This window comes from Natator depressus, chromosome 14 (assembly GCF_965152275.1).
Source record: "Natator depressus isolate rNatDep1 chromosome 14, rNatDep2.hap1, whole genome shotgun sequence".
NCBI lineage: Eukaryota > Metazoa > Chordata > Testudines > Cheloniidae > Natator > Natator depressus.
Window position 1 is genome coordinate 16,208,089 of NC_134247.1, and position 12,860 is coordinate 16,220,948.

At 50.2% G+C, this 12,860-nt stretch overlaps 1 protein-coding gene across 2 annotated transcripts in view; it reads right to left on the bottom strand.

The window, feature by feature from the left end:
* QRICH2 (glutamine rich 2) overlaps positions 1-12,860 on the bottom strand; it is a 53,466-nt gene that overhangs the window by 15,547 nt on the left and 25,059 nt on the right. The window contains exons 8-14 of one of the 2 annotated variants that reach the window (XM_074971072.1): positions 12,535-12,649; positions 11,346-11,597; positions 8,671-8,793; positions 7,879-7,953; positions 6,864-7,028; positions 4,649-4,770; positions 1,665-1,730 (exon numbers count right to left, since the gene is read on the bottom strand). In XM_074971072.1, the coding sequence (XP_074827173.1) occupies positions 1,665-1,730; positions 4,649-4,770; positions 6,864-7,028; positions 7,879-7,953; positions 8,671-8,793; positions 11,346-11,597; positions 12,535-12,649 (918 nt within the window). The remainder of the gene's footprint in view (positions 1-1,664; positions 1,731-4,648; positions 4,771-6,863; positions 7,029-7,878; positions 7,954-8,670; positions 8,794-11,345; positions 11,598-12,534; positions 12,650-12,860) is intronic. The other variant, XM_074971073.1, reaches the window with a different exon arrangement.

The window sequence follows — 12,860 nt, forward strand, 5'->3', positions numbered from 1 at the left end:
TGGCCCCTGAGAAAATCTCTTGGGCAAGGGGCCTCCCTGACTAGTGAAGAGCTGGGCCTGGGGCTCCATGCCAACCCTGGCACAGGGGTGGGGTCAGAGTCACGTTGGGGGATGGCCAGAGTGCACTGCACTAAAGCTATTCCCTACTTCCTAAGGACATGGGAAGCAGAGCTTAAGTTAGAGCAGCCTAAGAGCTGCTCTAATTTACACTGGGGTTTGGGAAGGTCTGTGCAAGGCTCCAGAATGTGGGGCACGCAAAAGGAATTTCAATTTATCTTTGCCCCTGCCCCCTTCCACACCTCACCACCCCCAGCCACAGCACAGGAATGGAATAATTAATATCGGGCCAACTGCATCTGAAGTTTACACTCTGAAACCTGTAACTTTTATGGTGATTGTCCTTGCTTTCCCACTTCAGGGTCAATCAGATTCTAGCAGCTGATATGCCAGAGTTAAAGAGATTAAGGCTTTATCTAATTTGATCACCGCTCTTCCAAGTTTGCAGGAGCTATGAAACATTCGTTCCTACCACAGGGGACTGGAGATAGCACCACACAGCAAGTGTCTCACAGCAAGGGTCAGGGGAGGATGAACTCCTGAAAATGGTTACTTTATAATCCTCCCTTTGTAGCATTTTCTGTGGATAAAGCTCTGCACAGTCATTGATTTATTAGCCTCCTAAGAGATCAATAAAATATTATCATCCCAATTTTACAGCCAAGAACATGGAGCTCTTAAATGACTTGCCCAAGACCACATACAGAGTCAGTGGCAGAGCTCGACGGGACCCAGATTTTCCATTTTGTGTGAAATTCCACACAATGAAAAAAAAATTCTGTTCCAAAATGGGGGTAGGGGGGATTAGAAAACTCCCGCAAAACAAAATTCCATTTTTTGTTCTGATTTTGGGGTTTAAATTTGTATTCCTTTGTAATATAAAAGAAATATCAAAACAAAAACAAAAACATTCCCTTCTGAAACTGTAGCCATGGAATGCTCCGACATCATCGGAACGCTTTGTATCAGGGACTTTTTCAAACAGATTTTTTGTCAGCATCTACATGTTCCACTGTCCAAGAATTGGCATTTTCCGACAGAAAGACGTTCCCCTGGAAAATATCCAACCAGCTCGACCAATGGCAGTGCTGGGATGACAACACAGGAAGTCCTGGCTTCCAGCTCTATGCTCACACCACTGGAGCAAGGGTTTCACACCACTGGAGCAAGGGTGGCACCCAAACCACCCCCTTTTGTCTCCTGTGACCCAGTTGGTTTGATCTGCTAAGGTGGTTCCTGTGAGCTGTAGCCAATAACCTAATTACTGCAGCTAGTCACATTTGGGAGGGTTTCTGCACCTGAGGGCTGGACACTTGCTTAAGATCCAATAGGAAGTTTGAGGGGTGCCCCCAAAAAGCAGCTTCCAAACCAACCTTGGGGACATGTCACCAGCGTTTGACTCACCATGCTAAGGCGCACAGCAGTGTGAAACCTGTGTACGTGGATGCGGGGGGAGGCATGTTGTTTCCCCTCAGGAACTCAAGAGACCATGAGCAGCGGCTGCCCACCAGCCCCACCTGTAAAAGGCCGCAGCACTCTGGAGAGCCACGTTTACGCCAGTAAAACATTTGCAGCCATGCGCTCTGGAAACACAGTGCAGTACTTACGGGCCGGGCACCACCATTTTCAGAGGTCTGTCGCAGGAAATGCAGTGGAAATGAGCCATCAGTCTTCTGTTGGGATGAAACCAGACACGGGAATCATTACAGGTTTGGGCCCAGGGGCGAACGGTTTCTTTGGATCTGTGCTAAGGACAATAGGACTGAATAAGAAGTTACAGAGCCCCAAGCCTAGAGGACCACTGAGTAGCCACAGAGAGCGCTAAGAACGGTGACCTGGGACATAAAATATTTCCATAGCTTCCATTGTGTGACCATATCAGCAAAACACTGGCCAGGGAACTAATTTTATACAAGAAAAAAGAAAAGGAGTACTTGTGGCACCTTAGAGACTAACCAGTTTATTTGAGCATGAGCTTTCGTGAGCTACAGCTCACTTCATCCGATGAAGTGAGCTGTAGCTCACGAAAGCTCATGCTCAAATAAACTGGTTAGTCTCTAAGGTGCCACAAGTACTCCTTTTCTTTTTTCTTTTTACGAATACAGACTAACACGGCTGTTACTCTGAAATTTTATACAAGGTATTTCTATGTATTGGGCCAGATCCACAGCTAGTGTGAATGAGCCCAGCTCCATTGACTTCAATGGAACTACCTACACCAGCTGAGGATCTGGCCAGTTATTTTTAATATATAATGATAATAATACTCAGAGTTACTCAGATGAAAGGGGCTATACTTGACTTATGAGCACTTTGGGGCAGGGACTCTTTTTGTGCTGTGTTTGTACAGTGCCTAGCACAATGGGGTCCCGGGCCATGGCTAGGGCTCTGAGGCGATACAGTAACACAAATAATAAACACCAAGGGCAAAGTGATGCATTAACTCCTTCCACATCCCCTGTGAGGTAGGCCAATGTCATTATCCTCAGTGCACAGGTGGGGAAGTGACTTGCCCAAGATCGCATCGCAAATCAGAGGCAGGCTCAGCGGTCTTGACTCCAACTCTCCTGCGCTAACCACTAGCTGTCATTGCCGGTGTGATTAAGTTTTGTCGTATACATAAACCTAGCATCTATAACTACTATGAGGCACTGGGTGTCACACATGTATCGATGGATACGAAATTTACACCCATGTTCACACTTACCATACACATTAGCCTTTTACACACTACACCCAGTCTGCAGTTCTATCAGCACTAAACACACCAGGAAAAATTTGCTTAAAAGCACATGTAACTTGGCACAGAACTGTGATGAAGGGGTGGAATTCTGTACCCACATAAACCTTAGGCAACCCTATTAAAGCTGTGGGGGTATGCGGGGGAAGAGGGCCCAGAACCAGGACCCAGATCTGCACCTTCAGAGAGCAGGTAACTAAGAACCCCAAACCCCAGAACAATCCTGCTCCTAATCACTCATTATATTAATAAAGCAAGGATAGGGTCATAAATCAGCAACAGGCATTACTGAAAATCTGCCCTGAATTGATAGGAAAGCGCAATCTCTCTTGCAGGGACTGAATGGCAGCTCTGAACCTGCCTATTTCTGTAAAGATCACTCTATAGGCACAACTGAAATCAACCAAACAGGCACCCCTGCCTTCCCCCGAGATGTTGCCTGATGCTGGGGAAAACCTGACTCATCTCATCAGAGTTTGTTCGCTTTTATTTTCCACCCCTCCCAGTGGATCCGATGTTAGGTTCAATAAAGGATAAAAATAAACAGGTGGCCCATGGGAGAGAGCATGCAAGTACATGTGTGGGCTGGGAAGAGGACTCTGGATGTCAGACCCTATCTGTAACTTACAGAACACGTGAGCCATACAAGACTGTTATTGTGTCATCTGGCTAACACGGTGTGACAGGAACCGCCAGGTTTCATTTCTCCGGCAGCCCCTGCAGTGTGTGGGCCCGTGCCTCGGACCTACACATTGAGCACGGGTGCCCTCTGGTGGCCCTAGATAGGGGACAACTCACAACTGGTGGCAATTCACCGTGTTGGTAAAACTCATGGGAAAGTTTCACTTCCCGTCTTTCATCCTAGGATCGCCAAACACTGTGAATGTTGACACGCCTTGAGGAGCAAACCCCTGTGAAGTTCTTAAGTAGATATGACATGAGTAAACTGAGGCAGAGAGAGGCATTAAGGGGCTTCCCCAGAAGACACAATAAATTTGGCCAGAGCTAGGAATAAAAGCCATGAGTCCCAATCTCCTGCTGTAATCACTGAACCATACGCCCTCCCTCATATATTCCTCCAAATGGCTCTGTCCGAAGAGGCAGCGATCTCTCTTATATAAAGGCTTTGTACTGCTGCCCATCACCATAGTATCTGATGGCCTTCCACATAAAATCAGTAGCAACCCTGAAGTCCCTAGTGCACTTCAAGAGCTACCAGCTCTTAGGTTTTCATTCTTAAGGTTTTAGGACAGGATTTTTCAAACCTGTGTAAGGGATTTAGATGCCTGTTCCTTTCCAATCCCTTAGGCAGCTTTGAAAATCTCCATCTTCATTAACAGCCTCCCTGTTCTGCAACCGAGCTTCTGCCTGCAACAGAACGACAGGAGCAAAGAAGCTGGAAACACCTTTAGGCCAGGAAAGTTGCAACAGTATTTGAATAGGGGAGCACCAGAAAAATCCTAAGGCGTGGTCTGCACACATTTTTTATACCAGTCTAGCAATGTTGTCTAGGAAGGTGATTTTTTTTTTTTTAAAACCGACTGTGTTATAGTACAAGCTTTAGTGTGGATGCAGTTATACCAGGATAAAGTTGCCTTATAGTTATTCCCCTTCCCGTATGGAGCAGCTATACTGGTCTAAGCATATTTGTATTGGTATAATTACATCCACACTAGGGGGTTGTAGTGTTTTAACTATCCTAGCATGGTTAAAGTGGTACAACTTCTGTGTGTAGATAAGCCCCAAGAGAAGTCAACCTGACTGAGGTTATCCCAGGAAGTCAGAGAGACCAATCCCTCAGTCTAACTTGTCTCCCTAAAGCTGTAGCTGTCCATCTCCAGATGTTCTTACTTCCTAATTCCAGCAGCATCGTTTGCTTCATACGGGGGAGACCTCTCCTTCAGCTGTTTCCGGATGGCCTTCCAACGCTCTTCCAGCTGCTGTCTGAAGGGATCCAATTCCAGGCGGTCCAGCTGCAAGGTAATGCACAGTTCATAAAAGCTGTGTGCCCATTTGTATGCGTGTGTACAAATGGCTCACCAATGATTAACACCATAACCGAGACATGAGATAATAATGAGACATGATGATGTGTTCAAAGGCAGTGAACACCCAGGAGAAGAGAGAGGCTTTCTAAAGGAGACATGGAGGTAGAAGCAGGAGCTGTGGGATGAAGCTAGGCAAAGGAAATCATAGGCTGTCCTATCTCACCCTGGGAAGTTTCCCCTGCTATTCAGATTGGAACAGTCTCTCAAGAAAAGTGGTGGAAGCTCCATCACTTGGGTCATTTGGAATAAGATGGCAGGAAGTGTTAGGAAATGTACTGCAAAGAACAATCTTGTATTGCTGGGAGTGATCTAACACTGAATGGGGCCTTTCCATCTTTACCTCCTAAGGTTCCTAGACCAACCGAGTGTCCACAGATCATCTCTAAGTGACAGGGCAGCAGCAGGGCACTAACTAAAGCCACACGGGCAGCACAAATAAGATGGGCAGTTCTGCTCAGCCCACAGTCAGGGGGTGTCACCATTCAGGGCAACGACACCTGTATTTCCCCTTAGTGGCTCTCTGGCTTCCAGCTCCCCAGCTGTTGCTTCTTCTTGGGTGGAGACCTGCCTCTCATTCCCTTCTGACCAGGGTATTTCCAGACTGCACCATTCCCTGCCTTCACTGTTTACTTCCCAGCACAGACAGGTTGCCCCAGGGCACCCTCTTGCTTTCTCTTCAGAGATGGTTTGGTTAACAGGTGTAATTGCTCTGGTTATGAGCACCACATAGCTCTTTCTATGCAAGCCTCTTTGATTCTTGAGGTAAAAAGCATTACAGAGGAAACATGTTAAAAACAAAGAACCTCCATGCACACTAAGAAGCTTACGAGAGACCACCCCAACCCTAACATGGGCTCAGGCAGGAGCAGTCTTTCAGCACCAAGAGGCTGCCTTGTGGTTTCAAGTTCATCACAGCTTCAGCTCAGAACAAGCACCCAGTCTTATGGGGCCTCAACAGGCCTAGTCCTTCCAACCCTCCCCTAACGATTGGGGCCCTCCATGGACCAGGGGTCCTGTCCGGTGGCTGGATCAGGAAAAAGGCCCTGAGCCAGTTTAAAATCAGGCTATTTACCCCAAATCCCTTTCTTTATCTGTAGATCCCTGGAGTTTGAACTAGTACACATCAGCCTGTCCAGGCAGATGGTTTCTCTGGGGATGTTACAACCTGAGTGAATTTGCCTGATCACTCACTGCTGGTCTCCTATTTACCCTTCCCATGATGGAAATACATACAATCCCACCACAATACATACACAACTGCATTTTTAATACAATGGACCCCAACGGAATTAACTTAATTCAGTGAAATTCATTGAGGATATTGCAGGGAACTGTCATTCTGTCACAGGGGATACATCGGTGAGTGCTGGGGAACACAGAGCCAGGTGAAACAGGAAGAGGGGAAAACAAAAAGTCATGCCCGCTTTAGCACCAGCATGCTCAGCATTGTCACAGAATCCCTGCCCCAAGGTGCTCCTGGTTTAAGAGCTAAATGATAGGAGGCAGGACACCTTGGGTCACATCTCCTGCACCCTCTGTGAGGCCAGCAGCAGCTGGATGAGATCTGGCCCTGCATGGCAGGTGTCCCAGATCTGGCTTGTAGTGTGTGACATGGCAATCTGTTCCCAGAGCACTCCTAGCATGCATGACAAAGCCCCCTTGCTCCAGGGCTCAGGTCTGCATCCATTACAGGAGGCAGAAGGAAATGAGAATTAAAAATAAAACACTGTGGCCAGGTTCCCATGTACACCACGGCCCCTTTGCAGTGGTCTGGCAGCGTGAAAGGGCCTCGAGCATAACTTTTGCTCACTTGAAGGCCCCAGAGTAATGTAAAGGGACCCTAGGGAGAATAGGACCCAGGCCCTGCATGAAAACCCCAGCAGTTATAGCAGATACAGTGTTTAGAGCAGACCAAGCTCCTCATCCCACCTTGCTATAAACTGGGCCAAGTCCCTTCCCCTGTCTGCCTTTCCTGTGGCTCTTCTGTGAGCCATGCAGAAGGCACGTCTCCAGCTTACCTTGGAGTCCATCTCCATCAAGATTTTGTCGAGCACTTTGTGCCAGTCCTGCTCCTGCCCGCTCATCTTGTTCACCAGATCCTGCATCATCTTATTCAGCTGCTCCATGGTGGCATCAAACTGGGTGCAGCTGACTTTGCCAGCCAGGGCAATCTTGTCTGCTTTCTGGGCAGGGGGAGAAAGGAGAGTGATTGGGTGGGGGTGGGGGGAGGAAGAACCTTAGTTTGATCTGGGGCACAAGAGAGGCATTCCACCCAGCATTCCTGTTCCACAAGGCCCCATGTGAGCATAGAGCTTCCCCTCTCTACTTCCCAGAAAGAGATGCCTCCCTCCCTTCACAGTCAAGGCTCTGGTGCTCTGAGTAAGGGCTCCATCCTTCAACTCTATCCATTTTCTTTCTTCCCCCTCCCCTTTGCCCACTTAGATCAGGCCCTTCCTCATCAAAGCAGATGCTGCTACAGATGGCTGGCCTGGGACGGCTCCTCACCAATACCCCAGGAGGACTCTAGTATGGACCCTCCTCTTACGTACTCTGGTATAGGTTAGGAGTATCTGCAATTGGAGCTGCGGGTATTCAGCACCTCTGAAAGCTCAAGGTGTCTCATTCAGACACTGAGCAGCTGAGGCAGCAAAATAAGGGGCCACCACTGACAATTCTGGCTTCTGTGTAGGTAATATAAGAGTAACAGCGTGTGCGTGACAGGAAGAGTCTCCTTAATGTTGCATTTAGAGGATGTAAAATGCTAAGTAATCATGGTTAGCACGTTTCATCAGTAGATCTCACAGCAATTTACAAGATGGGTGTCACTAGCCCCATTTAAAAGAGCCACAGAGAGGCGAAGGGACTTGCCCAAGTCCCACACAGAACAGCCAGGAACAGATCCCAGCTCTCCAGCCTGGGATCCTAGCCAGGGGACAACACCACCTCCCACTGAATAGAGAGCCTAAACGTACATCTCCTGTGCCTGCGGAAGAAACCATGTCCCACCCAAGCCGGTGTTGCACACCCCCTTACCACGTCAATTTCTGTCTCCAGATGCTCCTTGTCTGCTTTCTCCTTTTCCAACTTCTCCAGTGACTGGAAGAGAAGCTTTACAGAACACAGAAGAGGTGGCGATGAAAACCAGTCAGAGAATGAGGAGGCTGAGATTCCTGTACAGTCCTTGTCATCTCCCAGACCACCTGCAACACCTGCACATGCTCCCTGGTGGCCTGAGGCCTCCTGGGGCTCAGATATCTTGCGTCATCACTAAACACAACAGCAGGGTGGTGAAGGGGGCACATCTGGGCCTAGTCGGTATAAGGACCTGCAGACAGGAGGGCTGTCCATGTGGATATTCCCCATCTGCCCTTTGATCCCCTCTCCAGATCTCCTCTCTCTCTCAAGAGGGCGCTCACCTAGCAGAGACTCACTGTGCGTCAGGCCCCTCGTGTTTTAATGCCTGTGGTGGGTGTTATATCTCTGGGGTCGATCTCTGATGACAGCCATAGCAAACCCCGGTGTATCATAACAGGCGACTCAGTGGCATGACTCAGTCTCCTGCAGTACTGGATGTGGGACTAGGAGAGCGCGGCTCAGGGGCTAACGAGTCCAGAGCCACCTACCTATACTCTGTGCTATGTAGAGCCTCAGATGTGTTGGGTTCTCCCAGGGCAGGAGAGAGGATTTCCTCTGCCCATCCCTTTGTTTTCCTTGCTAACGAGCATCCACGATGAGGATGCATAGGGCTAAGAGCATCCGTGATTACCAAGCAACCCAAACCCTTGGCGAGTACAGGCCTCTAGCCAGGCCTCTGCCGTCACTTACAGCGATATCTTTCTGTTTCTGCCGATGGTCTTCTATGAGATTCCCTGTGGTGGCATTGAGATTCTCACAGTCTCCTTGCACCTGGAGGATGGTGTTTTGGATGCGACTCAGCAGCTCTTCATCCTGATTCAAGGGCAACAGAAGGGAAAGTGAAGCTCTGTAGCAGATAATTACTGCCAGACACAACGCCTTCGAACCACAGAGCAGGCCTGGCATGGGCAAGAGGTACGATGCCTCATCCCTCCCTTGGAGGGCTCTCCGCTACAGCTGGGAGAGCCGTTCTCCAGGGCCCCGCCAGTGCTTGGCTTCACTTCTGAGGCTGCCAGCCGTGGATGTGCTTTTGATGACACGGACACCTGCTCACTTGCACATGGAGATCTGGATCAACAGCATGTATCACACAGACCACTGAACAAGTCACTTACATGGCATCCCTGGCAAAGATTTTCAGCCACTACTAGTCAATTCAAATGAGTGACCTCAAGGTGACAGGCTCCATAGACAACTCTTCACCAATCCCCAGTCCCCCTTGGGCAGCATGATATATGGGGTATCCTGCTGGACACAGTCCGGATAAAAAGTGGTTCCCAGTGTCAGTGGAGAGTCTAGAGTTCTGTGCCAGCACCCACGGGTTGTACTGGAACTGGCTAAGTATGAATCTGTTTGATTCCCTGAGCCTGCCTTTTAGGAGTGATATTTAAAACATGCCTAGTGCTGGCTATTGTTTTTGCAGACTCTGCTTCCAAAAGAGGGTGCATACTCCAGACATGCAAAGCCAGCACTTGTGTGTGTGCACTATTGCTGCTCACCCTAGTCTCAGATCAGTTTGTGCAAAATCAGCCTGTGCCCACTTTTGCAGACACAATCAGCTACTGTGACTTTTAACATGAAAGAGACGCTGCAGCTGAATATTTGACCCTAGGAATCATTCCAGCATCTCCTGGGGTCCACTCAGCTAGGTGAAGGCGCTGCCATACCCTGCCATTCAGATCAGCTAGACATGGACTGCTGAAACACGACCAGAAACCTTCCATCTCCCAAAACATTTTCCATACGTTGAGCAAGTAAGGCTCACAACTCCCACCCCCAAGAAATAAGTATTTTTGTCCCCATTTTACCAAACAGGAAACTAAGGCATGGAGAGGTTATGTGCCAAAACAGTGATAGGAAGAGAACTCAGGAGTCCTGGCCCCAATCTCATGCGTAGATCTCTAGATAGATCATAACATTGCATTATTTCATCATAATGGGGCTCTGACACAGTGAAGAATGTTACGGTGTAAGTGTCATAAGGCCACTATGTTGTCCCACACAGGAGATCAAACGCCAAGAGTGGCAGGAACATAACTGTGCCACCCGCATCCACACAAGGACCGGGCTGGCCTCGTTCTCGTCTCTAATCTCAGGTTCATCATTTAATGGCAGATGTTCTGTGGGATTTACTGATGCCACATGGGGTCAAGTGGAGCCCAGTTCCCCGTTCAGTCACGAACTAGGGTCTTCTTCCAGCTCTGCTCTGGACAAGTGCTGATCTGAACGGCGTCAAGCCAGAGATGGGATATTCCCTTTATGACACGGGTGCACGGTTGGAAGGGGCGGGAGAGAGGCGGGCTGGACTGTCTGGCTTGCAAGTTGCACATCAAACTGATAGTGCAACGTGTGTCTGAGGGCAGGGTGGGAACCTGTGCAAAGCTAGAGCTACAGACCGCAGAGCAAATGGAGGAATGGAACCCTTGTGATTTGCACTGGACCCAAACTGCTACACCAACGTCCCTGTTCAAATCCCCACCTCCTTTTCTTCTTCACCATTTTGGTGAAGCTGAGTGTGACTGGAAGAGAGCGACTGCACTGCCCTCAGCCTGGCACAGGACAGCAGGTAATGAGCAAGCTGCATCACACATAGACCTCTGCTGATCATAACCTGCAGCACACTCTGCTAATCCGGTCTTGGAATCCCCCACACAGCTCTACCAAGGCACCTCAGCCCCAAAATGCAGCACCCCCTGCTGTGTCAGCCCAAGAGCACACCGTTCACACAGCTCTGCCGATGCACCCAAGCCCTGACCTGCACCCCCATCTACTGCAGTCTTGGGACTCCACACAGCTTTGCCAATGTGCCTCGGTCCTGGCCTCTACCACCCCTGCTATTCCAGTTTGCAGCTTCTCTGGGGCAGAAACCACGAGCCATGCTGACCACTGGGATGGCTTTGTAGGGCTAGACATGAGCCCACTAGGCAGTGGGAAGACACACAAAAATCACTCTGACATGTGACCCCTAAAATCAGGATTTGAGACCAGGCCTCGAGATGAGGGGTCAAGGCATCCACCCACCAGGCCAGACAGCAGGTGTAAACCAAGGCTAAACGAGGAGCCAGAACAACGAGGGGCTTCCCAGGGAGCCGGCAGTGATCTGCTCCCGCGTGGTGTGCAGTGTTGAGGGGCGGAATTGGTCACAGTCACACGACTCCCATGTGCAGCTCTTCCCGCCTGCTGCTCCAATTCACTGCTGCACTGGGCTGTGGACCCAGATCCCAAAGGATCCAGTCTGAACCATCCCCTCACAGAACCACTGAAATCCTCCATCCTCCGTTCCCCCCAGGTACTGCATTACGTTCACAGCTTTAGCCTGGAAGTCTGGGTAATAAAGCAGGGTGTTTCCCTTTGGCTGGCCTTACCTGGCTCCTCAGCTGCGGCCTCTTTGCTGGCTTGCTTTCCGCATGCCTCCTCATGAAGCTGCTAATTAAATCCTGCAGCTGTTCGTAGCGTTTGAACAGCTGGCTAACCTGCTCGCTGACGTCTAGGCTGCAGGCCGGGCATGTGCCATCCGGCGCTGCCTCCCCAGGCTCCGGGCTAGTGGGCATGCTCATGGATAGCAAGGCGGAGGAGGAGGCCATCATGTTCTCTATGATAGATCTAAGCTTGTCTAACTGTAGGCAGGGGAGAGAAGGAGTCAGGTTTGAAACAGGCACCTCCCAGCAGAATTTCTCTGCATGCTAAGGCACCCAGGCGAGGGGCGCTGAGCTCTATCAGAGAGGTGTCTCCAGCACCCCATTGCTGCTGGCCAGCAGGGATATTGGCAATGCTCGAGGCAATACATTCTGGCCAAGACTCCAAGGATTTGCCCATGGATGGATGGGTCCTAGGCGACCTTCTCCAGTTAGCAGCTGCTGAAGCAGTGCTCCCCCTCGAGGCCAGACCTAACTGCCTTGGAGTCTGTCATTAAGGTCCCTATCTTGGGCCAGTCAGTGTGGAGTGGAGCTCTAGAAGTATTGCAGAAGATGTACTGACTGGTACCTGAGCAAAGCATCTTATTGCTGCCAGACCAAGGAGTCGGTCTGGCTCGACTGCACTAGGCAGCCCACTGAACTGCCACCAGGACAAGTTAAGAAACGGTTGGGTCTCTACCCTGCTTCCCCTCATAGCAGAGCAAAGCTTTAGCCTACCGCGAGCTTTTACAAACCCTGCTGCATTCCGGGACGCAATGGCCTGTGGATAAGTGCCTCCTTGGGGCGCTACCCAGAGTTGTCATCTCCTACACCAATGAAAAACACTTCCCTGGCTCTGGAGGGAGCGTCCTGCTGGGCTCAAATGCCCCTTCCTTCCCCTGCAGGATCCAGGGAGTGAGGCAGCAGTTAGTGAGGCCCCTTTGGAGCCCAGCTAACTGCTTTGACCCGCTCCACAAGGCTAGTGCACTGGCTTCAAGAGGAGGAAATCTGGGGACCTTTGTGCTGAGCAACTGTCCGACACCACAGGGGAACTAGGCAAGCAGAGATACCCAGAGTAACCATTGCGCCAACCCCAAAAGGGCAGCTGTTTCGCAGCAAGCCAGCGAGCAGCCCGACCTCTCGCCTCAAACCACCTGACCTGTTCTTGCAGGTAGAGGGCTGTGTCAGTCACCGACTGCTCCAGCTTGGCCTTGCCGTGATCCTGCTGCTCCCTCAGCTCCTGCAGCTCTTTCTCTATGTCATGCATTGTCGATCTGGACCACAGAGCCAACAACAGAAAGGGTCATTTGCTGAGCAGAGGTGCTGCCATGGCCCTTGGAGCATGGAGACAGGGACCAGCACCCTCCGCTGTGCCAAATGCAGCTCCCCTGAAGTCAGCCTGTTTACCCCAGGGCTGAATTTGGCCCCTGCCATGGTTGCTGGGCGGTAACTCTGTGGTTTAGATGCCATCAAACCACATAGCAA